The sequence below is a fragment of the Limanda limanda genome, chromosome 2 (genome assembly GCF_963576545.1).
Source record: "Limanda limanda chromosome 2, fLimLim1.1, whole genome shotgun sequence".
In the NCBI taxonomy this organism is placed as follows: domain Eukaryota; kingdom Metazoa; phylum Chordata; class Actinopteri; order Pleuronectiformes; family Pleuronectidae; genus Limanda; species Limanda limanda.
In genome coordinates this window covers 13,080,829-13,107,870 of record NC_083637.1, presented here as the reverse complement: position 1 = coordinate 13,107,870, position 27,042 = coordinate 13,080,829, and the positions used below count along the sequence as shown (strand labels likewise).

General features: G+C 41.8%; 2 protein-coding genes across 5 annotated transcripts; one reads left to right on the top strand and one right to left on the bottom strand.

The window, feature by feature from the left end:
- The first annotated feature begins 1,203 nt into the window (after window positions 1-1,203).
- On the top strand, window positions 1,204-21,849 carry acsl1a (acyl-CoA synthetase long chain family member 1a). 4 transcript variants are annotated; one of them, XM_061082627.1, is made up of 19 exons: window positions 1,204-1,263; window positions 11,695-11,907; window positions 13,604-13,718; window positions 13,824-13,990; window positions 14,768-14,867; window positions 14,994-15,163; window positions 15,444-15,476; window positions 15,648-15,699; window positions 15,784-15,857; window positions 16,571-16,648; window positions 17,305-17,439; window positions 17,584-17,718; window positions 18,076-18,171; window positions 18,555-18,716; window positions 18,828-18,944; window positions 19,038-19,181; window positions 19,266-19,367; window positions 19,470-19,541; window positions 19,944-21,849. In XM_061082627.1, the coding sequence occupies exons 1-19, from the start codon at window positions 1,231-1,233 to the stop codon at window positions 20,082-20,084; spliced, it is 2,139 nt and encodes a 712-aa protein (XP_060938610.1). In that variant the 5' UTR covers window positions 1,204-1,230; the 3' UTR covers window positions 20,085-21,849. The 4 variants fall into 4 exon arrangements, with proteins under 4 accessions (XP_060938610.1, XP_060938634.1, XP_060938626.1 ...); XM_061082651.1 differs by lacking the exon at window positions 16,571-16,648 and adding an exon at window positions 16,431-16,508; XM_061082643.1 differs by lacking the exon at window positions 1,204-1,263 and adding an exon at window positions 1,945-2,009.
- A 52-nt stretch (window positions 21,850-21,901) lies between these two features.
- primpol (primase and polymerase (DNA-directed)) lies at window positions 21,902-26,665 on the bottom strand. Its single transcript, XM_061082663.1, has 14 exons — window positions 26,436-26,665; window positions 25,335-25,631; window positions 25,107-25,201; window positions 24,882-25,020; window positions 24,440-24,587; window positions 24,253-24,355; window positions 24,024-24,172; window positions 23,776-23,938; window positions 23,598-23,689; window positions 23,386-23,472; window positions 22,862-22,970; window positions 22,708-22,784; window positions 22,544-22,590; window positions 21,902-22,440 (listed from the first exon to the last, which is right to left on the bottom strand). Exons 2-14 carry the CDS (start codon window positions 25,506-25,508, stop codon window positions 22,207-22,209), a joined length of 1,617 nt encoding a protein of 538 aa, XP_060938646.1. The 5' UTR covers window positions 25,509-25,631; window positions 26,436-26,665; the 3' UTR covers window positions 21,902-22,206.
- Between the last annotated feature and the right edge of the window lie 377 nt (window positions 26,666-27,042).

Here is a 27,042-nt window from a genome sequence, read left to right as displayed (position 1 = left end):
AGTAAAAAGCAACCTCTGTTCCTGATGTATTAATCTTGATTTCATCATACGTTTGTTGATACAGTGAAGTACTTCACTGTTATAGCGTATCGAGGTCGATCTATTATCCGGTGGTTCCCAAAGGGCCACAAGATAAATCTGAAAGGGTTTGAGATGAATAATCTTAACTTGATGTTTTGTTGGACTTTTCACATTTGCACTTTTGTTCCGGGTTTGAACCAGACAGATGACCATGCAGGGTCTTTCTATGTGGAGTTTACACGATCCCCTTGTGTCTGTGTGGGGTTTTCCCAGGTAATGCACCCCCCTCCCACAGTCCAAAGACAGGCAGTTTACTTTGAGACTGTCATTGTCCTTTGGTGTGAGTCTGAGCGTTTCCTTTGTGTCTTTGTGTCACCCCTGTGATATGTGATCTGTCCCTGCTGTAACATGCGTCTGACCTCGAATGGAGGGATGGACAGAATTGGAGCGTTTTAGTTCTTTGTGAATCAAACGATTAAAAATCTCTGGTTTAACTGATGTGACTTGTGTCAACTAAAACTTCAGTGGAGTTCAGTGGTGGAAAATGACTCACATACAAAACGTCAGTGTTAAAAAACTCTGCTACAAGTGAGAGTATCCAAACAGAAATACTGACGAATGGTCTTTATCACACACAAAAATGGCACAAAAGAATAAATATTTTAACAGCATTTTACTGTTGTAGTACAATAGTGCAGTTGCAGCCAACTTTATATTTTATACTGTTGTTCAGTTCAGTCTTTAACAGTGAAAATGTCACTTATTTTCACAATATTTCTTGCTATAATGGGATCAGTGGTGGAACTACGTACATGTACTTAAGTACTTTGATGGAGTGGAATAAAATATCACTATACTCGCTGCATGTATAACGTGGTCAAGGATGCTTTGAATTTAGATTAGACCTAGAAATAATGAATTAGATTGTGAACAGACTGGAGTATGCTTACTGTCACCTGTTGATTTGTCTGTGTATTTATCAAAGTACTAACCTCGTCTCTGATAATAGTGGATCTTAGATGTATTTGGGGGTGGAAATAAAGGCAGTTTCGGGAACAGGGTTCAGAAGGGGACCAATAAGTGAGGGGGGGAGGTCCATAGATGCCACTTGGGGGAGGAACTCAGGTGGAGGTGCTGGTTCAGCACGGTGGAGTGAGACAGCTGCACACACAGACACCTCCACACACAGACAGCTCACTCTTCGTTGGAATGCAGGGAGACAAGATGATGGCTGAGGAGGAGGTAGGTGCACACTGGGGGTTCTGGGGGTTTCACTGTGAGCGACATGTTGTGGGTGTGTAGCGGCGGTGGAACAAAAAAGTACATCCACGTACCAGGAAGTTAGAAGTTTAGTTGTGTAGATTTTAACATCTAAGCAGGTTTTTAATATCTGTTTAAGAGAAAGTGCTACATTGGATGCTCTTGCATGCTGTTATTCTCGGTTTATTTACCTTATTTCACTTTTTACTTTTATTTGACAGTTTGACTAGTGTGTGTTTGTCAACCACTGACTGAGTGGGTTGAGTGCGATGGACGTGATGTGAGGTTAAAGTCAAAGTGGCTGAATATGAATTTTAATTTCTTTTATAAAACTCATTGTGGGTTTTCCTCTGTGTGTGTGTGTGTGTGTGTGTGTGTGTGTGTGTGTGTCGCTCCTGCTGACTTAGTGGGTGTGTATCAAGAAATACCACAATTATAGTACTTGTGTAAATATACTCCGTTACGTTCCACTACTGAAGGTGTGTCTAGTATTTTTTTTTTAGGGTTGTTATACAGGATGTAGCGGCTTCGGTTTACATGCGATACAGGCTCCGCCGCCCTTGTCACGACCGCTGTCGACCAATCACAGGGGCGCTCTCAAACTGCGGTCTGAGCATCGCGGCCTGTGATTGGCTGAGAGCCGAGCACAGCGTAGATCATCATCACTGCTGCTGCTGTTGCTTCTTCAAGAATCAGCCTCGAGTCTCCGGATCTGTTGCTGCGCACCGGTCAGTGGAACCCTTTATTAAACCAGATCTAAGAAGAGGTCAGATTGTGTACAAGGTTGTGTGTCAGGGGGAAATGATTGTGAGTCTGCAGGACGACCAGGCCGCGTTGTGTGTTCTTCTTTGTGTTGATGTCTTCAAAAGAGAAACCGGAGATCGAGCCACGTTTTCAATCCGCCTCTCCGAACCTTGTCCCCTTGTGTTCCGCTCCGATCTCCCAGTGTGCACATGGACTGCATCTGTCCAGACACTGTTGTGATCTGATCACTTGGTTCGTCTTCTTCTTCTGTCGCTGAGAGACCCCAGGGTGTGTGTGTCTGTGTCTCTGTGTGTGTGTGTGTGTGTGTGTGTGTGTGAGCCGACAACAGACATGGACACGTAGCGTTGGATCTGATCACACACCTTGTGAGAGCAGATACTTTGATTTTCTTGTCTAATCTGCGTCTTATCCAGAGGTTTTTAAAGAGCCCTGCGCACTGACGCCATTGTTTGGGAGTGAGATAAGATTGGGACGAGAGAGAGGGAAACAATGAAGCGATTATTCAAGGACACGTCGTGGCATTCCCACCGTATCAGTCAGAACTGTGGGTGTCTGTGTGTGTCTGTGTGTGTGTGTGTCTGTGTGAGACCTGGTAACCTCCTTAGTGCCCCCTGAAGGAAGTTAGAGTTGCACACAAACTCCATGCTTTCACTTCCATTCATGCACTATTACCTGATTTAATTTCTTCTTATTATCATTTCAAGTTATTTATTGCATGTATATATAGCCAGAGGTCATCATTGTATCACGTGTCACCATCGGACGTATACAAAGATGGACGACGCCTCTCCACTTCCTCCCGCTATACTGAAGTGAAGCCAAAATAACCTCAGAGGCCGCCATCTTGCTCAATATTACTTTTATGCCAAAGTCTGTGCGGGAGCAACCGATGGGTGTAGTCGCCGTATACGTCCCCCCCTCCGGATAAACGTGCTCGACCAGTCTTTCATTATAAACATCGACTGCACGAGATGTTACTGAAGTCATGTTTTATGATCCTGGCAGTTCATGTCTGATGCCAGACACCTGTCTGTGTCAACTGCTGCAGATTCTTGCTTGGATAGTCACCACCTTGTTAGTAAACGTCTCACCTTCCCCTCACATCCTCAGCAGCATGACCAGAGGGTGGGAGGTGACTCACATTTGCAAATATTTATGCAAAATCTGATGTGTATTGTGAAGATTACACGACCGGATGTATGTTTCTGCTAGGGGCAAAATATTCCAAACCACACAGGAATGAATGTAAAAAACAAACTCTAACCTCAACAGCAGAAAATGTACTTAACGTAATTAACTTCAAATACCAGTGATGTGCACAACCTTGTTACTCTTCCAAGACAGCAGCACCATTACTGGTAACATAACCAATTATTCATATTTTATTAATACGCAATGCCAGTTCATTGTGTGTCTAAGAAGTTTTACAGCCAACAAACAGGCTTTTACAACCATAATATTTTCATATGCGGGCATCACTCTGGGCCCCCAGCTGGCTGCTGTTTTCTTTTCCCTGTCCGTCCCTCTCGTGCCATAAAAAGCTGTTTTCATCTTTTAATTAAAGATTGGCTCCGGGTCCCTTTAGGTTTGGTCTCAGTCTTGCACCTTGAAGCTTAAACTCTTTCGATTAGCGCTCCCCCCTAGAGGTTGGGAGAATTTCTCATACGTTGACTGAACGTGCGGCATCTTTCTGTTGTATTTTTTCAGTTTTCAGGGTGTTTGTTTTGTGGTCTTGCAGCTAAATGTTTTACATTTTCTAAAGTTGCTTCGCGTTTGGGAAAGTTTGTATAGTCCCAATGTGTCGTGCCAACACAACCACCCGGAGCAAACACACACTCCTTTAACTTCACAGCAAACACCAGAGAAACAGCAGTTAAGCAAATCAGTGACTGAATTATTTCTGTCGTTTCCTCTTAGAGCAGAGACGACAGAAACTCTCTGACTGTCGACGACAGACGGATGGAGGTCAGATTCTTAATGATCCAGGTTGGGATACCTGTCCTATGAAGTGTCAGGATATGTGAGGATGTCAAAGCAGATCATAACAACAGCTCTGAGGGGTGTGGCAGTTCAGGGATGTGCTTGGTATCGCAGATGTGTTTAGGGAAAACTTCCTGGAGGAATCTTTGGAATGTAGCTCCCATGTTGCGTTTGTGGACTCACTCCCCTTTGATGAAAGGAAGAAGAGAAAATGCTCTTTCTAGTCACATGAGCAGTTACATGACAGAGATGGCAACAAAGTGACTGTGCAGACTCGGTCATGTGTCTCTGTCTCTGAGTACAGGAGCAGCTTTCATGGACTCACACAGAGGGACACTTTGTGGTCTTGTGACTCCGAAGCAGACTGTCACCCTGTCATCACTTCGCTTTGGTCGGTGGCAGCGACGCAACCGGAGGATGTGGCGCGACAAATCAAATATTTCTACCAGAAGATTTTCTGATAGAAGCTCAAATAAAGAAGTTGAATATCCGTCAGCTACAAAGGTCGTTGACCCCGGAGAACATTGTTGGAATGCTCAACTCATATTTTGAGACAGTTTTCTGCATTAGAACAACAAAGAAATAATGTTGATGAATAGCTTAAAGTTTAAGCAGATAACTGAGATTTATCGACAATGAATAGTTTTTTAATCGAATTGCTTTATCTCTACAGTACAGGCAGCACAGCGGTGTCAGTTTTCTCACTTAATTTTAACTAAGAAAGTGAATCACCACATTTCCCAGAACTCTTCTTTAATAAAAGCAGGAAAAACAGTAAGTGTTCTGGAGTTTTTCAACATTAATTCACCACAGCAGAGGCTGAATTTCAGTTTGATGAGATCACTGAGCGTTCTGAGCTTTTTATTTGACCTGCAGTCTAGCGGTCGTGTGGCCTGACGCTGTGTTGGCAGCAGTTGACGTGAGCGTGACCTTTGTTCCACTTCACAAAATCCCCCCTCCTCCACCCCCACCCCCACCCTCCCCTCGTACATTTCTCCACTGTTTGACCATGTGACCGCGAGTGTGCAATTTCATCAAGGGGGGGTCGGGACGTACAGCCTTGATCGCGGTTGTCTTGTGCAAGGTCAGCCTTTTGTGTCTTACATCAGAGGTCAGGAGGAGCAACCATCTATCCCCCCTCACCTGATTTCTCAACATCTTGTCCCTGCGTGTCAGCTCATGTCTCTACCTGTTCACCTTCCCAAGCTCCCTTCAGTCTGCTCATCTGCTTGACTGCTCAGCCAAAGTTACCTGGGGAGCATCCTTGCTCAATTTCCCGCGTTCAACCTTTACATAATAAAGGTTTTGCACAGGAATATGTCAGCTCATCCCTCTGTTTGGATCCACGCCCTCGGGACATGCTGAGCTGTTTGTAAAACAGTCGAATTATCAATGAGGCCCCGGCAGCTGCATCCACGTCAATAGCACAACATTTTTGCATTTTTAGAACTGAATCGATAGCGAGCCACTGCCTTTGCTTCTACTTGCAAAAATCAGTTTGGAGAAGTAAGTGCTACTCCAGTGTGGCCTGTGATACTGTGTCTGGGCCATTTTTACCCCCTTTTATGAAGAAGTCGGATGCAAACTCAGTCTGAGAGTCTAGTTTCAGGTTTTACAGAAAATGTCCTTCCTCTGTTGTGAGCTATATTAAGCAGAAAGTCTGTAACGGACACTCATTGACGTATAGCAAGGACACGGAGGAGCAATGATTTACAGACTTATGTGAGATTATGGCTGTAACGAAAAGTCCCCTTCTTCATTCATTGAACGCCTCTAACCTCTGTTTCTCTTTAGAACAACTTTTATGTTCTTGCTATAATGGCATATTTAATTAATTTTATGCTGTATTCACACAGGACAAAAAGCCCAGTGTAAACCCCACTAACATCTTGCTTTTGTCTTCAGTGGGAAAGAAAACAATGGACGATAATTTTCCAGGTCAAATTACTTGGCAGTAGTCATGCGTATATCTGTGTGGAGATGACAATCAGCGCTTGTGTGTCTCCAGCTAGTTACAGACAGGAACTCCGGAAAATGTCTGTACCCCGCCGGATTGACTGCGTGATTGGGGGGGGGGGTTAATGCCGCTTCTTACACGCGACAGACGCAAAAAGCAAAGCGGCGTCATAGAAATCAGGAGCCGGCGCAGATGACTGTGTAATGCATCACGTGATCTCCGCAGCGGAGTTAATTTGTCACTTCCTGCCTCCGGCTGCTCAACCTCTCGCCTGAATAATGCGGAGGATTTGTTGCTGTTGCAAACGCGTCTGTGCAGAGAACCCCCCCCACGCTGCGTTTTGCATGTGTGAAAAGCAAAGTGCGGGTAGGGTCCGCACCCAATTCTCCAGACTTTAGCCGCAGGTCATGTCTTGAATACGGCCTAGGGGGTTTGTTTCAATGGGCTAAAGCTAAATGGCAACAGTCCTCCTCCTCAGCTGCTACATGAAGAAAACATGTAATACTAATGCAAACAAAAAACAGCACTGTTCTTGTGTGTCAGTGTAAAGTTCATCGTAGGAAGATAAGTGTGCTAATGTTAGACTCATGTGAGTCTAACATGATGCTCTGCTTGGCTTTGGAAGTAACATTTAGTCAACACTCCAGATATCAAGCTGCTTGGCCAAACATGCCAGCACTTGCGTCTTTACACCACATAAATGCATATAAATAAAGTCTTTACATGTCTGCACTTGTGTTTTGAGTATGGGAAAAGCTAGAAGCCAACTCCACCTTCAAGAACGAGTATTGCTCCTCTATGGCTCCATGCTGTGCCAAGTGAAACTAAACTTCGGATTAAGGGAGGGTTAATTGGCAATCTGGGACAAGACGATGTTTGGCATTTTTGTGTGATGATAAATGACGTAATAATGACTCATCCGAAGCAATTCCGGTCGGTTCACATAGCAGCTGGGAGAAGGATGCTGGATTTGAAAGCATCTGTCTTATAAGAGTGGGATTATTGTGGTGTTGTGAAGGCTCCATGTGCTAATGCTCCGGTGGTGAGGCCGGAATAATGAGCTTAAATCATCTGATCTGAAGCTCAACACCCAAACCCTTTATCAGCTCAGTGTCACACTGGTCTGGGGTTTTTTTGAGGAAGAGGAACATGTACAGAGGAGTGCGACTGTCCTGCCATCTTTCCTGTGTGCAACTTCCTGCTTGTGGTTTGCGCATTTGCAAAACTGACATCTGTGGTCTGAGCTCAGGCTGCAGGCTGCTGCCAACGAATCGCGATGTTCTGTACTGTGTCAAATGAACCGGCTGCCCTCTCCCCCTCTTTTTTCCACTGTCTTGTGTGTCTGCTGGGGTGTGGGGTGACCGGAGAGCCGGCCCTGCCATTGGCTTGTCATGCACCCAGGCCAAGTATGGAGAGTGGAGGTGGTGGTGGAGCAACTTTTGCTAGCATGTGACTGCTGTCGGCCTTTGGACACATAGACAGAGACACATAGTGAAACTAAAAGGAAAAGTACATGCCAAAAGAGGTGTTTGCATTGACCAAACATATCTTAAAGTGTCTTAGATTTGTATAACTGACACTAAAAAAGACAAATTAAGTCATGATTTCAAAGTAATGATGTGAAAAGTTTGTAATTTTATAAATATTTGACTATATTAAAAGTAAAATTAGTAACATTTCTGTTGATTTGAATATTTTATTTAAAAAAAGCAACATGGCAATATGCTGTGGACCATAAAATAATAATATAAATTTGTTGACCTAAAGTTATAACATTTCTTGATTACATTCATTTTTGAAATTTGCATCAATATGACAAAGTTCTTTGTTTTGTCTCATATTAAATGTAATGAATAACCCAGAATCTGACATAAGTGTTAATTCTATCAGTCCCAGATAATATCTGACTATATTGCGATATCTATACATTAATATCCTGACATAATTACTAATGCCATGGTGGGATATGTAATAGGATTTTATTGTAACACGAGGTTTCTGTTTCACGCCACAAAGATCCATGTGTATGTTTCTTGCCACAGTCACAGCTGGTTAAACTGAGTTCCCTCTCAGGCTTCTTATGTTTTACTGTCTTTGTTGAAGCTGATAACGTCAGCATGAAATGTGTAAATCCACGTGTCCTTGGTGTCCACATGTTTTTTGCCCACTTTACACTCATCAGCTGAAACTGTCAGAAAATAAGATGCAGATTTTCTCCTGTATAGATAATTAACTGGGAATCCCAACGTCTTATCCAACTTAGATTCGGAGGAATTTGCCCATGTACTAAGCTTTGTGTGTATTTTGCTTACAGTCAATACTCGGTGATATCAGTATGCAAATAGGGGGATTTGTCAACATGTCTATCTTGAAGAATACACAGACTCTTTGTGACTGGTGTAACTCTTTATTCACCCGAGGTTCGGACGCTCAGCAACACTAGAATTGCACAAACCGTGTTCAGATAATGGAGGATAACGTTTTGGTCTTTGACCCTTGAATAAACATTTAAAATCACTGTTGCTTCTCAATGGTTTCGGACATTGGTATGTTTGAACGTCTCAGACACGCTGGTTTGCTTATTTAATATCCGGTTATAGACAACCTTCATATTTACAGTCCATGTTGAGTAAGGACAGTTGGGACAATGTGCTTAAGCCAGTCAATGGGTGAAGCAGAAAAAAACCCTCACATCATCCTGGGCCTTGAATTGCGCTCTGAGTGGCTGCCGGTGTCTCATGCGTCTGTGTTTCTGTTTGAAAGGGGCGTGTTCCTGCTATTCATAGTGGTGAGAACCTCGGAGGTCTATTAGAGGTCAGTGACAGTCCTGCTTATAGCAACTATTGCAGCACGCGGTCATTCAGATAAACTACAACTCTAAGACACTGATTCTGCCTCCTCTACAAACACAAACACTGCTGACTTGTGAGTACTGAGATTTATTTTTCCTTGGTTCGGCATCTGATTCTTGACAAATGTTCTCGAAATCCATTGAGCCGCTGTTACGACTTTTACCAATTTTGATCCCATTTGGACTGGAGAGCACTTAAAAGGGGTCTGATCACTGCTTGTCTCTCATAGTGGCTCATAGCTAAGCTTTATTCTTGGATGTTTTTATTATACATCTATATACAGCATTTACTAATGAATGGATCCCAACCACCTAATCCTGCTGCTGCTACTTTCTCTTTAATCCTTTAACTCTTTTATATCAAAACTACTGGGATTTACCTTGAACTCACTTGAGACACAATCACACAATTTGTTGAATTAAAGTTGTTATTAAAGCTCGTTTGGCGGCTTTGCTAGAAGCACTTTGACCCAGTTGGCACCAGCCCCATGTGTCATGGGTGAGGCTTTAATAATAGAAGTAGGTGAGAAGTCAGTTATTGCCACTGAGGTGGTTGTGAACTTGTTCATCTCGCAGCGGAGCCGCTACCTTACAATGCAGAGGTCAGATGAGTTATCTCTGAGGTGCGTAAAGCCACCTGTCTGATAACTAATGAGATTATAACGAGAGACAAAGACCCATTAAATGGCATTCCTTAGATGTAGATATCGATACTATGTCTATATGATGGAGACTAATATATAAGTATATCTATTCTGTATACTATCTAATAGATTATTAATAGTAGACTAATGTCTGCTATAGTCTGATACAGGCTCAGGTGATTTGCACTTTAGCATGTATTTGAGAATTCCTCAATCTTTCTCAGTTTTAGTCATTTTTAGTTCAACCCAGTAAACTCATTCCTTAAACATCCCCACCTCCAAACCTCATTCCCCTTCAGGAAGGAGTTTCAGTTTTCCCGGAGTGTGTCTGTGAGCAGTGTCTGTTGTCCTGTCCCTTTTTCCCCTTGGAGGCCCGTGATGCCAAAACTATGTGTGGAGTCATATTTCCTTCCTGTGCCTTTTGTTTCCAAAGTGCGCAGCTGTTGAATAGGACGGCCTCTCTACCTTCTGTGTACAACATGTGGAAGTGTTGAACAGAAACAACAGCAAACACAAACACACACATGCAGCTCCCACAGCAGCTTATTTTTCCACCGTTTGATTCTTTTGGAAAAACATCTTCTGGCTTGTATAGATTTTAAACTGCTTATAGAAAACCTATTCAAAATCTTTTGTAATAAGAGGAGACCGTCTGTGAAACCCTTTTTTTAATTCAAGGACTTTAATTACAAGACATTACTCCAAGGATTTATTTCCATGTTCTGCTCTATTGACTGTAATGACTGTTTGGACAATTTAACAATGACATTCATTGAGTATTCAAACTTTTATAATTTGATCACATTTTGTCGTGCTTCAGCATTAGGCAAAATCCGTTAGAATCCAAAACAGAATTTTAGAGAGCTGCAAAAATGAAATATCCCATTGAAACGTATTCAGACCTTCTGCTATGACGCGTTGAATTTGACATTCGTCTCCACCTTTACCTGAATCCACCTGCAACAATGTGTGGAGGTACAGATCTGGAGAAGGCAACCTTCAGCAGCATTGAATTCCCTCATGAACACAGTGACCTCCATATTTTTTTATATATAAAATAAAAGAAGCTTGGATCAACTAGGGGTTTGGCCAAACTGAGACATATGGGGGAGAACTGGTCTCACACATTCATATAATGCACATGACAGTAGGAATCTAAATTGTGTATATATTTATAGAAGGAATCGCAGCTTGTTCATGTAAGGTTTTTTATTTGAGTCAAACATAAACAAAATAAAGTAGATGGCTGGACTAAATTGAGTTGTCTGCCGTTTTACCAGCAGCCCTAGAATCCTCTACGACCTCTTCCCATAGGTATTCATGTAAAAAAACAGCTGCAAAAAAGAAACCCTTGCGTAGATCAACATCCTAAGCTTACATGACTATTTATGTTTGGGTCATTAACTGTCTGTTTACCTTCAAAACAGCCCACATACTTTATCTAACATTCACATTTTCATAGCGGTGAGAGCGCTAATTCTTGGAGAAGGTCCTTCATAAAAACGTCAGCCCTCAGGACCTCAGTGTCAATCGTTCAACTTGCGACATGACAACGACCTTTTGCACACATTCAGGACGACATAGGAGCAGCTTAGGGAAAACTCTGTGAGTGTCCTTGAGCCATGACGTGAACCCACTCAACTATCGCTCCACAAATGGCTGACAGACTCGATAAACCTGACGGAGCTTGAGAGGAGCTGAAAATCCCTAAATCCTGGTTTACAAACCTTGTAAAGTCGCACCAAAGAAAACCTGAGGCTGTAAACGCTTCTAAAGGTTCTTCAAGTGCTGAGGAAACCACTTGTGACGATATCTTTCAGTTTTTACTTGAGACTGAAGGAAGGAATACTGAATACTTGCTGAATACATTGTGTGTGTGTGTATAATCAAGTCTTACTTGGTGATTTGTAACTTCTTTATTTTGAAGGATATAATGTCCGGATCTAAGGTGTCTGTCATTTTTTGTCAAGAAATATAAATCGAATGTCGCCTCTTATTGGAGCCATTCACATACAACAGTTTTCAGATTACGCTGGTTTAAGAAATCCTGTATTAAGTCCTAAGATCACTGTTGTGGGGCTAAATAAAACCCTGAGATTTGAATAGACTTAAAGATGCAGATGTTTAAACAGAGATATTCATATTATAAAAAAGGTGCTGCAGAATTGAGACTAAAACCTTCCATGTGTAATGCTCCCCTTTCTGTTTGGCTGCAGGGTGAGTGCAGATCAGCCATGCAGGCTCAGGAAGTCCTGAGACAGCTGCGCATTCCCGAGCTGGATGACGTCCGGCAGTACATGCGTGGCCTGCCTACCAACGCGCTCATGGGCATGGGGGCCTTCGCCGCCATCACCACCTATTGGTTCGCCACGCGGCCCAAAGCCCTCACGCCCCCCTGTGATCTGGAGATGCAGTCGGTGGAAATGCCAGTATGTGATCTTTTTGTCCTTTAATATATCAAAATGTCAAATTGGGGAAAGAACAAGATATCTCTGTCCACCCACTTTCCTGGAACAGTGTGTTATTGGAATAACTGAATCATGATCCAGCTAGAAGAACGAATGGGGAAAAAAAACCTAAACAGCAGGTCTCATTCTGCAGGAATGTTAATGGATCCGCTCCAGCAGCGTAATCACAGCTGTAGTTCTTCAAATGACGTGTTTGTTTTGACGTCCTCACATACACAGAGCTCAGAAGTTTATCTCGGACCTAAACCAGGATGTGCTGGTAAAGAAGGCTTTGCTATTTTTGGGGGTTTTATGATGCGACTTTCTAATAAAGAACCCTTTTATCTCCTTGGTTGCTAAGTTGGGACAAATCAATTAATTCTCCTCCTGGAGATGTTCCGATAACAGCATCGAATATCCAGGTCTGAAAGTGAATGTACCAATCAGAGAGCATGTGTTTATAAAGTATCTTAGATTCACGCTGATAAGGCTGCAACTAGAGTGGTGAAGAAGAGGTGATTTCCAGTAGTTTATTAATAACTTACTGACATCTGAAAAATGATTTGCCTATAATAAATATGAATTGATGAATTTAAGAGATTATAGTGATGGTTTATAGATGTATCTTTACCAAATAGATTGAACAAAGATTCAAAGAATAAAATCTTATGAAAAGTCTTATGAGTTTTTGAAAAAAACAAATCTATGAAGCTCTAGGAAATAATGTGTTCATTGATAAAGCCACTTGTAAGCCCCCTAATATGAGGTTTAACATTTAAAGTGGAACCATGTTCTCATAGTATAATATAATATTATAATTTTCTTTTAATTAAAGACACATCAGCACATCACTCAATGGGATGACTCAACAGTTCTCTGTGGTCCTGTGTAGGTATGATGTGCCGCGTCAGCCTGGACTGCAGCTAATGATTCTTTTCATTTAAACGACCAAATATTTGTATTAATCTTTAACTCAATGACATGGTGAGAGAGAGTGGGTGGGCGGAATGTTCCACAATCTTGCACGATCCAAGGTGACTTCCTCTAAAAGTCTGAAGGTATTTCATTTATTATTACATAAGGCAAAAAGAGAAACATCCGATCTGCCATCAGACGAGTTGGAGCCTGAGAATGTGAAGCAGTTTTCACAGATATTTCGCTTGAAAAAGGACACGAAGCAAAAAGACAAATCAATATCTTTCGGTGGATTATTATTTCAGCTTCAGCAGCAGCTGCTTGTGTCTGGAACGAAACATGCAGATCGGGAGATAGAGAGCTGGAGTAGTGTGAACTCTGCAAACACAGGAAACAGATGAAGGAGAAAATGAACAGCATTGATTTCAGTCTCCACTGACAGTGTCATATGACTGATGACACAGATGACCCGTGTTGGGAACTGAATGAGTTTCATAAAGATGAGTTACATTACTAACACAGGTCTCTGTGTATGTAGTGTACATGTCTTGCAACCGCTTTTTCCTTGATTTTCTTGTTTTTAGCCACAAACCAAAACAGCACATGATCCCTGTTTGTTTCAAAATATCAGAGAAAACACATTCTCTAGAAAGCAGATTTACCGCGAAATAAATCTGTGTTCTCCATAACAAATCTTGTTATCATGTGCTATGTGGAAGGTTTGCCCTGTTTTGATTTTAAGGTTGTGACTTTCTCTTTGTAGGGTACAGAACTTGCAAGGAGATCGGCTCTGAACGACAGCAGCGAACACATGACACACTTCTACGACGATGCACGCACAATGTACGAGGTGTTCCAGCGGGGGCTCGGAATATCGCGTGAGTACCGAGCTTCTATCGGATAAATCCAGGTCACTGGAGATAAGAGATCAACCGTTTTCTACCACGAATTTTGATAAATATGCGATTTGTTTCCCCTCGCAGATGACGACCCTTGTCTAGGATCGAGGAAACCAGACCAGCCGTACGAGTGGCTGACCTATAAACAGGTGGCAGACAAAGCAGAGTACATCGGCTCCGCTCTCCTTCACAGAGGACACTCTCACACAGGAGACAAGTTCATTGGCATTTTTTCCCAGAACAGGCCTGAGGTAAAACAGCATTTTTACATTTACACGCCCGTTTCTCCGTCTGTCACTCAATCTATAGAGCAGAGATTCGTCTCCAAAATCATTCACCGCATCATTCATTTAACCGTTTTTATAGCCTCACAAAACAAACTGAAACGGTCTAACAGAGCAACAATAGGTCCAATTGATGGTCACTAACCGGGAGCTAATGGCCCTCTTACGTAAAGAATGATGTGATACAGTTACATAAACTTAAATAATTAGAAATACATACAATATTATCTGAGCTAAACTAGTGGCCAGAGGCATCACATGTTTCAGTTGTCTGTCCATTCTTTCCCATTCGTGTCAACATAATATCTGAACAACACCTTGAGGGAATTCCTTCAGATTCGTTCACTTGGGAACTGATTAGATTACGTTGATCAAAGGTCAAGGTCACGAAACGTTTTTTGTGAAAGATTTCGAAAGAATAATCTGATTGGATGTGGTTTTACAAAGGTCAAGTTCAAGGTAGCCTCACTAAACGTATTTTAGTCTTTTGGGCATGATATTCCAAGTCTATCTTAAGGGAATTTCTTCAAATTTTGGACTTGGACTCAAAGATTAATAAAGATTTACAATGTCCTCATGTGAGTCTGAAAGAAAAAATGCATACAACCACAGGGCGGTAATTGTAGTGAAACCCAGGTAAAAATAGTCCATTAAGTTTCTAGCCTTAGATTCATTTGGTACTGAAATTGAAAATCATTGCTACCTTCTTTTTTGTTTGTTAATAATGTTTATCTGTTCCCTCAGTGGACCATTTCAGAGCTGGCCTGTCACACATACTCCCTGGTAGTCGTCCCGCTGTACGACACACTCGGCACGGAGGCCATCGCCTACGTTATCGACACAGGTGAGAGCGCCAACCACACACGTAAACCACTCGCGTAAACCACGCACGTAAACCACGCACCACCAGCGCTGCTTCAGATGCAGGACGCTGATGAAGTTGGTAATTTGGTGACACCTTGCTTTGCAGCTGCCATCTCCACGGTGATCTGCGATACTCCTGAAAAGGCTCAGATGATCCTGGACGGTGGGAACGAGGGAGCCGTGAAGACCATTGTGGTCATGGAGGCGTTTGACAGCGAGCTGGTGGCCCGTGGAAAGAAGTGCGGCATCGAGGTTCTGAGTTTGAAAGACTTTGAGGTGAGAATAACAACTTCATCCTTATGTCTCAATTATCTTTTCCGTGCTTTCTCAAAACGTGTATCTATTGAGCCTTTGCGACCATCAGCAGATGCTCTGGAGAACGACAAGTTCTTGTTATTGTCGCTCGCGTCTCACTGTCAATAACTCGTTTTCTGGTTAGATCTAAATTGATATTAGGCCCCCGGGTGCTGTGTGTTTTTAAAGTGTGATTGTTATCAGCTCTCCCTGCAGACACACACTCTGTAACTCACTCTAATCATTTGTTTATATTCTCCAGGCCTTGGGCAGAGACCACCACCAGGAACCAGTGGTGAGTGGGAACAAAAAAAGGCTCTTTATTCTCACTAAATTCAACTTGGAGCATTTGGATTATTTGTATCATAGGACACTGTCTAGGTTTTGTACTTAACAAAATGTTTGCATCATGCACCAGCCCCTTAGCCTTCAAATGCATAAGTGCAGATCTGTGCTCTGATTACAGCCCCCCACACCAGAGGACCTCGCACTCATCTGCTTTACATCTGGAACCACAGGTAACAACTCGACAACAACGCAACCTTTTACAAATGTTTGCTTTTCTACGTCGTGTTTAATCCTCAGCTTTAATGTCTTTTCAGGGAATCCAAAAGGTGCAATGCTCACTCACGGGAATGTGATCGCCAACACTGCAGCTTTCCTTAGAGTAACGCAGGTAAACAAACACAGCAGGTGACTCTCCCTCAAGACTAGAGCCCAATCGATACGGAGGTTTCGGGGCCGATGGTGATACTGGAGAGTAAATATCAGCCGATAAATACGTAGATACAAATTTGGCAACAATTCCTAAGACATCGTTCTCAATTCCTTACGACAAAGAAAGGTGAATGAGAAGATTAAGAAAAAAAATAAAAGAGAACAGAAATACAACCAAATACATTGAATATGAATTTTAAGTAATGTGAGTAAAATGTAAACATAAATGCATCTTCTCTGCATTTAAAAACAACAACCAGCAGGCAAAACTCGGCTGAAAAAAGTAGATCCTCCTCTTCCATATTTTTTTTTGACATGGACTAAATTGTGCCCCTCCCACTTCTGAGACCAGACCTCGCTCTCGCATTCATGAGATCTGTATCTCATCCAACACAAGTGTTTTGTTTTTTCTCAATGGGCCTTTCTTCAATCCTAATCTCCTCTCTGACTCAGACTGACCTTCTCTGACCCCTCTATATTTTCCTTTCCTCTGTCGTCCTCTTCGTCCCATTTTGTCTCTGACCTCCTCCAGGCCTCACTGAGGCCCAGCTCTAAAGATGTGCTCATCTCCTTCCTCCCTCTGGCCCACATGTTTGAGAGGGTGGTGGAGGTACAGTACGCCGTGTTTGACCAGCGCACGTGCGTGGGTTTTGCTTTGTGTGTGCTCCGCAGGTACACTGCATGCTGGACACCCATGACATTCACATATCCTATCTCCCCCTAGCTCACATGTTTGAGAGGGTTGTACAGGTATGTTGTGGACTTGTTTACTTTACATTTGTCATCATGAAATAATAAGAGATTTAAGCATCAGGAGCATTAGGTCGAGTCTGTGGATCTTTAATTGTTTTCAGAGCATTTCTGGAAACAGCTGTATTTTACTGTAGGTTTATTTTACATTCAAATATAATATAAAAAATAATAAGTCAGAGGTCTGGAAATGTTAAAATTATCAGTGCTTTGTCCCTTCTAATTCAAAGTTTTAGGAGCATGTTGTGATTTTTTGGATCTAACATCTGCCGATTGCATCGCACTTTTTGAGAAATGAAATTTGAGTCTCTCAAATGTTTATTTACATTCTTTAATTTTCTTGTTTGTTATATTTTCATATTTAAATTATAAAGCTGCTTATTTTTTTACAGTTTTTTGTATCAAATGAAAATGTACCAAATGCAACACACAAGGAAGTCAAGTCATTGTCATTTGTAGCTATTTACATTAACAATGAATGTTGATAAAGGTTGTGAAGCTTTTCTAAAATATCCAGTGAGCCCAACAACTTTTAGGTTTAAATAACAAACAGTGGCAGTGTAGTCTCCAAGTGGAGCAACAGTGCCCTCTTGTGGCTTAAACATCACACTGACTCAACTTGTACCCGGAGGAATAAGCAGCTGTTTCTTCTTCAGGGCGTCGTCCTCGTCCACGGGGCTCGAATCGGCTACTTCCAAGGAGACATTCGACTTTTGATGGACGACTTGAAAACGCTGCAGCCGACGGTCTTCCCCGTCGTCCCACGTCTCCTCAACCGCATGTTCGATAAGGTCAGACACAGCATCCCTCCTGTAGTTTAGTTGATGTTACACGTTAAAGTCTACCAACATTAAGAGTTGGAAGATTCATGATTTTCATTTGTTATTGAGCTTGCCTGCCTCCCTTTTCTGTAAGCTGTCTTCTCGTGTCTACAGGTTTTCAGTCAGGCCAACACGCCGCTGAAGAGATGGGTGCTGGACTTTGCCTTCAGGAGGAAGGAGGCAGAGATGAAAAATGGTGTGGTCAGAACGGACAGCATGTGGGACAAACTCATCTTCAAAAAAGTTCAGGTAAATGCCGAAAACTGCAGACAGTTTTAAACTTCTTTTTAAAGTATCTGACATATTTATCTTTGAATATTTTGTTCTCCTTTTAGCAGCCACATAAACTGATAAATTTGAAATTTTCTCTAAATTCTATCTTTGTTTACCTTTTTATAGTTTTATTTCTTTTACAATGTTTTTGTCAATCCTATACGATGCATAATAGACGATAGCAAGTCCAAATGTAGCTAAATTTATTGTCCCCGACAGCACAAAGTGTGAAATGTGCAACTAGACAAGTTTGATGTTGTTAGTCAATTTACCATTAAGTCCATTTATTCAGTTTGACATTTCAGTCTTCTGGTTTTGTTTCACGCTCTGCAGGCGAGTCTGGGCGGACGTGTGAGACTCATGATCACAGGAGCGGCTCCGGTGTCACCAACCATCCTGACGTTCCTGCGAGCGGCTCTGGGCTGTCAGGTGACCACACGCACATCTCACTGAAACGTTTCTTAGACAAGAACTTAGGAAAATATCCAAACATTCAGGCGAGGGCCGTTTGGGTGGAGGCAGTGACGCAACACAAATTGTTCTGCGGTTATCACGTGTTTTTGATCACAGCACATTGACAACAGCATCGACCACTTTTTCATCCTGAGATTTTGTTATTCCTTCATCCGTCAAAAATGGCATCAACACGCCCACTTGCTCAATCTGAATTATCTGGATATTTTCCTGCTGTGTTCTCACATGAGATCACTTGGACGTCTTATCAGGGGCCTGACAGAAACAGTTCTTGAATATTCATCACCAGATTTATAGTTTCCATGAATGTGACTAATAAGTTGTTGATTTCTTTGTAGTTTTATGAAGGCTACGGTCAAACTGAATGCACAGCAGGCTGCACCATGTCCCTGCCTGGAGACTGGACAGCAGGACACGTCGGGCCTCCTCTGCCCTGCAACGCTGTCAAACTGGTGGATGTGGCAGAAATGAATTACCTGGCAGCCAACGGAGAGGGAGAGGTGAGGAGCTCTGCTTCATTAGAAATGAGATGCATACAGAGGATGAGGAAAACCCTTTGTTCCACTCCGAACTCAACGTGACATCATACTTTTTACTTGTTTCCTCTGTAGGTGTGTGTCAAAGGACCAAATGTATTCCTCGGATACCTGAAGGACCCAGAGAAAACAGCTGAGGCCCTCGACGACGACGGATGGCTGCACACAGGGGACATTGGGAAATGGCTTCCTGTAAGCTGAACAACACTGATCTTAAAAAATCTGATTGTTATTATCATGGTAAAGTTGAGCTGAAGTCAAGTTTCTCTTTTTGGTTCGTGGCAGAACGGCTGTCTCAAGGTCATCGACAGAAAGAAGCACATTTTCAAGCTGGCACAAGGAGAATACATCGCCCCCGAGAAAATAGAAACTGTCTATAACCGCAGTGATCCAGTGGCTCAGATATTTGTCCATGGAGACAGTTTACAGGTGAGTAATTCAGCTTGTGTCCACATCATCTTGTCTGATAGTTTGAACTGTTTGATCATCATCTTCTCTGTGCTGTTTTCTAAGGCGTGCCTGGTGGCGATAGTTGTGGCTGATCCAGAATATTTACCAGTTTGGGCCAAGAAACAGGGATTTGAAGGATCCTTCACTGAACTGTGCAGTAAAAAGGTCAGATTTATTTCCATCAACAGTCTGACTTTAACTCTTCTCAACCTTAAACTGTGTTTTTCTGACTGTCATTTTCTTTTTGCTGACTCGACAACTCTTTAGGAGGTGAAGGACGCCATTCTGGGGGACATCCTGAGGCTGGGTAAAGAAGCAGGACTCAAGTCATTTGAACAGGTGATTTCTTTCAGTTCAGCTTTGTTCACTTACACGCTACATTTGGACTGGAAGCTATAAAAGAAGTATTAATAAATAATAAAGAATAAATTTGTAATAAAACAAGAAATAAAGTGCTGAATTAATTGTTTCCGTAATATTATGAGAATAAAGTCATAATATAGTTTTTCGAAAAAAGTTGTACACTTACAACAATAAAGTCGACTTTTGTTAGTCGTTAAATTATGACTTTCATTTTACGAATTTCTTCTCAATTACGATATTATTCTCAATGAAGCATTTGATTTTAAACACTAGTTTACAGATTTGGACACTTAATTGATTAATAAATATGATTGATTATTAAACAAATCCCTAGTTCACTATATGAAACTCAGTGTTTATCTTTGTTTTGTTCTGCAGGTGAAAGATATCGCTCTACACCCCGAGATGTTCACAGTGCAGAACGGCCTCCTGACTCCCACCCTGAAGGCCAAGAGGAACGAGCTTCGGAGCCGCTTCAGGGAGCAGATCGATCAACTTTATGCCCAAATTAAGTTGTAAACTTTAATCTGGGACTAATGTAGGGAGGTGAGGATCATTTAGAGCAAAGCCAGAACCAAACTAGTCTAGTTAAGGGGCCTTTACTCAAATTTTTCTACCTGTGACAGTTTTGTGGGGACAAAACAAACCAACTGAAACTTCGATTAGTGATTGTACGGTTTTATTTCCCCTGCTATTACTGGCTAATTAGTTCAGATTACCCCAGAAGATGTAGTTATTGGCATATTTAATAAAAATTTAATTACATTCTACTTTTACTTGCCAAATCACATCATACAATATTTCAAGGCACTTTACAGGAATAAGGGTTACAAAACAAACGGAGAAGATGTGACATGCTGATGCCTTAACCAACATAACTCTTCTTCACGGTTACAAACATTTCTATCAGATAAAACCCCCACAAAAATGCTTTTAAAAACACGTATGCTGTGTCTCAAATCAGATGCTTTCCTTCATGCACCATGATGTGCCCGTTTTTTCCATATACCTAATTTTCACAAATTTGAAAATTGTGGTGCCCTCGTTTCACTGTGTTGCAAAATGGCGAGGATTTTACTTGTTGATGTTTTTTGTGTGCAACATGTGGGTACTTATGCTGCCTTAAAATGGAACTCATGAGCTTCTGGTTCCTGTGCGGTGACACAAAGGTTTGTGTACGTGATTTTTTTTCAGGTCAGGATAATAGGGCTGCTAGGCAACAGGAACATGGACGCTAATAGAAACGTTACCGTCGGTGTCGAGAAGCCACAGAGGTTTGGCTACTTGGCAAATTAGCAAACGGGTAACGCAAAGACAGAATGAAGAGATGAGGCTGAAGAAAGAATATCAGCGTTTTTCTCAGACATGTTAGGAAATTATGTCACTGTTAAAATAGCTATATATATATACATTTACCATTTATTGAAAACGTGTAGCATCTAATGAGCTTGGAGCTTTCAGAAATGTCCGAGGTTGTGAATTCCAGAGGGGTGCGTTCACATGAACTCTTTTCGTAAAACACAAGCCCAGTTGAAGGCTGCGTTACAGTGCACTCCATACTTGAATTGAGACACAGCACAACAACATGAACTATTTATAAACCAGACTATTTAATGTTATGGTTATCTGCTTACGCCGATAACCTGTAAATATCGTATCTGCTGAAAATGTGTACGCAGTGTCGTGCCTGATACTCCGGATTGTTAATTCCCTGCATTCCCATGTTTCTCAGTGCTGAAGGCTAAAGACTGATGAACCTGTTCTGGTGCACAATGTAATGAATAGCCGACTGGGAATCGTTTTTTTTGCTCTTTGGGGCTGTTTGTGTTTTCTTTTAAAGACAGCATAGAAAATATATTGAAGGTTACATTATTGTACATGCAGCTTCTCCTTTGAGATTTCAGTGCCACTAGCTGCGAGGTAAAATAAAGTGCATTCATACGAAGGTATTCAAGGGGAAATATGTGGTAACACTATCACATTTCATATTAAAAGCCCAGTGTTTTTAATTTTAAGCCTTTGTCAACAACTTTCCCTGATGGTCACATCAGTGTCGTGAGCAACGGAATGTGCATTTCAGTCGTTAAACTAAAGGCTTTGTGTTTTTCTGAATTGTGATCATAACACACATCTAATCGTGACGGTGACGGACAGATCGAGCCATATTATAGTTTTTGTGAAAGACTTATGATCTGAAAAGGGCAACAGTATATTGTGCTGGAGGAAAAGAGTACAGTATCTATATTTGTCAACTGTGCCAAATAAAAACTTTCTTCCAAACGCAGGTGTTGGACTTGATCTCTTTTATGATGTGAAACATGTTTTGTTTGCCAGAAAACTGTTTATTGCAAATGACAAAGTGCGTTAAATATGTACATCTTAAGTAAAACAGCATATAAACATTTAATTCCTAATTTTTTAGTTTAATTACAAAAAGGTCATTCACCATCTTAAAATACAGCAGCTCCACTTGTATGTGCCTACAGGGAGAGCTGCAGTTGATAGAAAATATATTTATAAACTTTCTTACAAATATGTTGCTAAAACATTTAGAATGTTTTTTTGAAACCTTACATGGAGTACAGCGAATAAAACCGTATGTGTGATGCTTTACAGCCAGTGCAATATAACCTGTTACCTTCTACTGGGAATCAAACTCTCCCATGCAACTGAGCAGCAGCTGATCAGAGATCTCCGCACTGGTTTGTTCAAAGTCGTCCAAGCTCTTTAAATAATCCTGCTCGTCCGTTCCGTCTCCCCACACGTCAGCTGGTTCTTCCTGTGGACACGCTGTCCTCTGCTGGGTCTGGTTTGTTGCCTGGCTGGGCTCGATGTTTCCAGCGTCGTCCATTAAGTAAGCCTGGTCCTCATCGTCCTGTCAGTGAACGAGAGACGAGATCATACGTTGAAGACGATTTGTATTTGAACATAAACACACAACAGAGTTTCCTGTCTGGATTGAGGAGACGCAAACAAACCAGTGTCATGATGTAGCTCACGCAGATCTCCTGTGGCAGAGGGTAACCTGCAACAGGAGAAATGTTCAGGTGGTGTTACCACAATTCTGCAATTACTATAATGTGCCCTTAACTTATTTTAATATGAGAACTAAGAGGAGCAGCTTTGGAGGTTGATAACCTACTTGAGGATCTGAAGTTCCTGCAGTCGGGGTCGTGACACTTCTGGTACCACGCTTCCTCTTTGAGATCCACAACAATCCTACAGAGGGGGATGAGACCACATGAGGCCGGGGAAGCAAACTCAAAGAAACGTGTAACATGAGACAATGCACGTACATTATGTTGTTGCTTTTATGAAACCTTCCCACATTTTCACACCAGCGGTATTTGACAATGTCGTAGACGAGCAGTTGTTCTGCGACAAAGTAGTTCCATCGCCTGATGCCTGTGGAGGTAAACAAGAGGAACTGGTGATATCATCCTTTGCATTGTCCAAGATAAATAAACATTAAAAACAAGGGGCTGGATAATATGTGACAAGAGAAATAAGACAGTAATTTGGACCATATACTATATTGTTTTATTGTGAGGTTATTTGCATAAAATTAATTTACGAGGAAGAAAAACTGTAATTTAATTTAAGATAATCCTTTGTTTACTAACAACTACAACACACCAATGCTTTTAAAACAAAATGTAAAAAAATAAAACAAAATAAAATAAAATTGGGAAGATTATTCAAAAAAATCTATTTATGTTGTCATTTTGTCCAAGAAAAATGATAACAAAATAAACAGTAATTGTTCCGGTTTTTCATACATGAGATAGAAAACACTTCCTGTATCAACCCAAACACTTACTTCCTTGAATACCGTCCTTTCTAACCAGGGTCGAGACAAAGTTGTCCACTTCTTGGTGAGGGGATGTCAGGGAACCCGAAAGTGATTCTGTAAAGAATTAATTAAAAAAAAAGTTAAATACATTTAAATGTAATATATATATATATGTTAAATATCAAGGTAAAATGTTTTGAAATATTTCAAGGAATCCTTTGTTTTCTATTCACTGTTACCTGGATTAGTGGCTGATCCCTGCTGAGGTCTCTGGGTCGTTGATGTCTTTGTTTCTGGGACGTCCCACGAGAGAATCCTCTGACCTGTGAAACTGATGATATTCAGAAATAAGCTCTGGTGCTGTGGTTTCATGATTCTTACATTTACATCAGTGAGTGTCAGAGTGCTCCAGTGTACCTCACGTTACAGACCAAGGACGCCAAGAACACACTTTCCTCAGAGGAGATCCCCTTCTTCTGTTTGGCAGTAAACTGGTTGTTGTCTGCCACAGTGAAGGCAGCGTTCTTTCCCAGTTTTGATGACTTGTAAAGGCGGAAATTTCTGTTCTTGGTGTAGACACCTTAATTAAAGACATTGCAAATAAAGTCCATGTGTAAATACTAGTAAGGATCACAAAGAATGATTTCTAAAGTGGTTTGTCTTACCAAGATCAACAAAGAGACAGTCCTGGCCGTCCTTGTTTTTCACCTTCAGGAAACTCAGGTCTGTCTCTTCCTGCTTCCGTCTCTTGGTCTGAGGACTTTCGGCGACCTTATCCATTTCTTCTGCTTTCCCCTCAGGGACAACACGTGTTCTGTGTCAGAATATCAGTGATTTAGAGATGATGAGGACGGAGGTCAAAATGTGTGCATCACAGTCCTAAAGAAAACGAACCGTGTTTCACCGTTTTCTGCCTCCGGATAAATCCCACCATCCAGGCAACCTCCATGTCTGGCTTTGATCAGGACTGGTTGAAGAGCTGCGTGGATAAACCGACCTAAAGCACAATGACAGAATATATGAATAAGATACAAATTTAAAAAACCTTTTTGTGGTTGCCTCCATGTGTCTTGGAACATACCAACATGTATGTTGTCTTTAAAGACTGCGTTTTGCAGATTGAAGATGAGATGTTGACTGAACTTCTCCTCGGTGCTGGACTCAAGAGTGAGGACGTTCTTTACAGAGCATTCAAGCCCGTAAACCTCCACCAGTTTGTTACAGACAAACTATGGACAAACAAATGTAAACAGGTCATAAATATACAGACACCCTGGAGTAACAAGATACAGAAAATGATATCTATCGAGATCTTTCTTCAATATATAATTATTATTTTAAAAGTGTTTGATAAATTTCGGACATTTTATAGACTTAATGAATTATCAATAATCACTAGATTAAATGACTCGTCCTTTGGCCTCATAACTCAGAAACTAAACAACTAAATCATGATCTATATGTATAACAAGCTGCTCAATAAAAACAGAAAGTAGGTTGATGTTGAAAGAACGAAACCCAACCTGGATGAGAGAAGACACCATAGTTTTCCCATCAGCCCCTTTGTTTGAGGGCTTGTGGAACTCCAGGTCAAAGTAAAGCTTACAAACGGCGCCCTCTGGAATCACCTCATAGCAGTGCATCAAGGACTGAGGGTAGGTCCTGAAGAAATAATGGGAAAATCCCCATTAAGGCACAGAACACGAAAGAAGGCACATCTGATTTTGCAGAGTGAAGCTTCTATTCACCTGTAGTAATGCCACAGCTCAGTGTAACTGGTAACCAGGTAGATCCTCTGACCCTGACCTGACTTTTCTTTTTCAAGTGCAAAAACATGAACAGCCTGGAAAAACAGCAATGTACCAAAGTGAGATGATTTCCTGATAAGACAGAAAAAAACTTCTACAACAGGGTCAAGCATCGGAGGGATGAGACAGACCAGTGTGCCCAGTATCATCACCAGTGTGTCCAGTTACCTCTTTGCAGCTCTGAGCCAAGCCGATGGCCAGACTTTGACGTGGGAAGAGCTTCCAGACAGACGAGGGCTGGCACGGCCACAGTCGAGGTTTGTAGGGAGCGGAGAGAGGTTTGTGCTGGAATGACTGAGCGAGCTGCTCGACCTTCTTCAGCCGCTCTCCCCACTTACTCATCCTGCAGGTCAGAGGTCAGCTGCCGCGTCCCGGAGCTGGGAGAAACTCAGAGAGTCGGTTGAAGACAGTTGAGCAACTCTCAGAATGGATGGATGAGCCGTGATCGTCCTGTCATTCTCCCACCTGAAAAAAATAACCGATCATATAAGTCTGTGTTTCTACCCTCACCGAAAAAAAGGAGTTTTCAGATTTTGGGATCCAACTCCATGTTTGTTAACTTAATAAACTCAGTTTCTTGACTGACTGCTGGATTCTTAAAATGAAAGAATTCGCTGAGATTAGTGGAATCCATTCTTCTGTCCCTGCCAACCGGCTGCCACGAAACAACGCCAAAGCGGATTTCCTGCCACAGGTTCTTAGTTGGCAAGCTGGTGTTCTCATCACATGCTGCTCCTCTTCATCTTCCAACCTAACTTTGTGTCCCAAAAACTTGTTTCCTTGCTTTGCAGACTTTTGTGATGAGGTTGCAGGGGAAATTTCCTTCTAGTGACTCTTCCATGCAGATGAGGTTGTGCATCAACAACACACAGTGTGAGCAGTCCCCCAACACCACAACTTTCTGCCCTACACCCACCTGAAGTTCCTTTGCACTGACAGAGTTGTGTAGCGACTTTTGCAGCTGTGTCGTGACATTTGTACTCTTGTTTTGTTGTGGCATTTGTAGGATTACTGTTATTATTGCTTTCCGAAGTGTGAGACATCTTGGCCACCGTAAATAAGAACCACAACAAAAACATTGACACGTCACCAGGTTGTTTACAGCTTCATGTGACACAATCACATTAGGATTGTTATTAACAACTTTGTTCCCCTGACACAGTTCAGTGAAGGAACAGGCTTCTCCTCCTGTAACACAAACCCAAACTCTAACTCAGCAGCAGTGACTCTACTGTGGCTGTCAGCAGGACCCAGTCGGCCATTACTCACCATTAGTTCACAACACAACAGTCCGGGACGTTTCTCTCTGAGTCGAACTGTCAAAACAAACACACGCTTCTGTCACCAGCGTCCATTTTCTATTTTGGCGCCGCCTGGAACCGGAAACGGCGCTATTTTCCGTAATTAAACGGTATCCGTTATCTACAACAAAGATAAAACTGACTGTAGTGTTATTCCTACAGGGTTGATCACTCGTTACAAAGTGTGACTGAACCATAACCAAAACACACAACGTGCCGGATCAGCACCGATCACACAGGAGGCGTACTTCCGGTTGTGTTTTTCAAAATAAAACCCCACCACCACAATGACAGTTGAGTTAAAAACAAAGTCAGAAAAAAATAATATATAAATATATATAAGACTATGTACAGAAAGACAATGAAATCCCCCGTTTGCCCTGAAGTGAACACTGAAGGTGAACAATACGAATCCTCACATTCTTCCCTAATAGGTAAATATACTTGTGCATATATGTACTCCTATTACACTGTAGTTTATTTTTTCTGATCCAATTCAAATTATAATCAACAACAGAGAAACTGTCAAAGTAGGCCATGCCAGTCTTCACATGATGATTCACCTACAGCCTGGA

Bases quoted from the DNA above. Each gene is read 5' to 3' on its own strand.
- primpol (XM_061082663.1), bottom strand. From the start codon at position 25,508: ATGAGTAAGTGGGGAGAGCGGCTGAAGAAGGTCGAGCAGCTCGCTCAG. The intron at 22,785-22,861 runs GTACGTGCATTG...CCCCCTCTGTAG, and splicing joins CATAAAAGCAACAACATAAT to GATTGTTGTGGATCTCAAAG. The intron at 22,591-22,707 runs GTAGGTTATCAA...CTCCTGTTGCAG, and splicing joins CAGGAACTTCAGATCCTCAA to GTTACCCTCTGCCACAGGAG.
- acsl1a (XM_061082627.1), top strand. From the start codon at position 1,231: ATGCAGGGAGACAAGATGATGGCTGAGGAGGAG. The intron at 15,164-15,443 runs GTGAGAATAACA...TATATTCTCCAG, and splicing joins TGAGTTTGAAAGACTTTGAG to GCCTTGGGCAGAGACCACCA. The intron at 19,182-19,265 runs GTGAGTAATTCA...CTGTTTTCTAAG, and splicing joins TCCATGGAGACAGTTTACAG to GCGTGCCTGGTGGCGATAGT.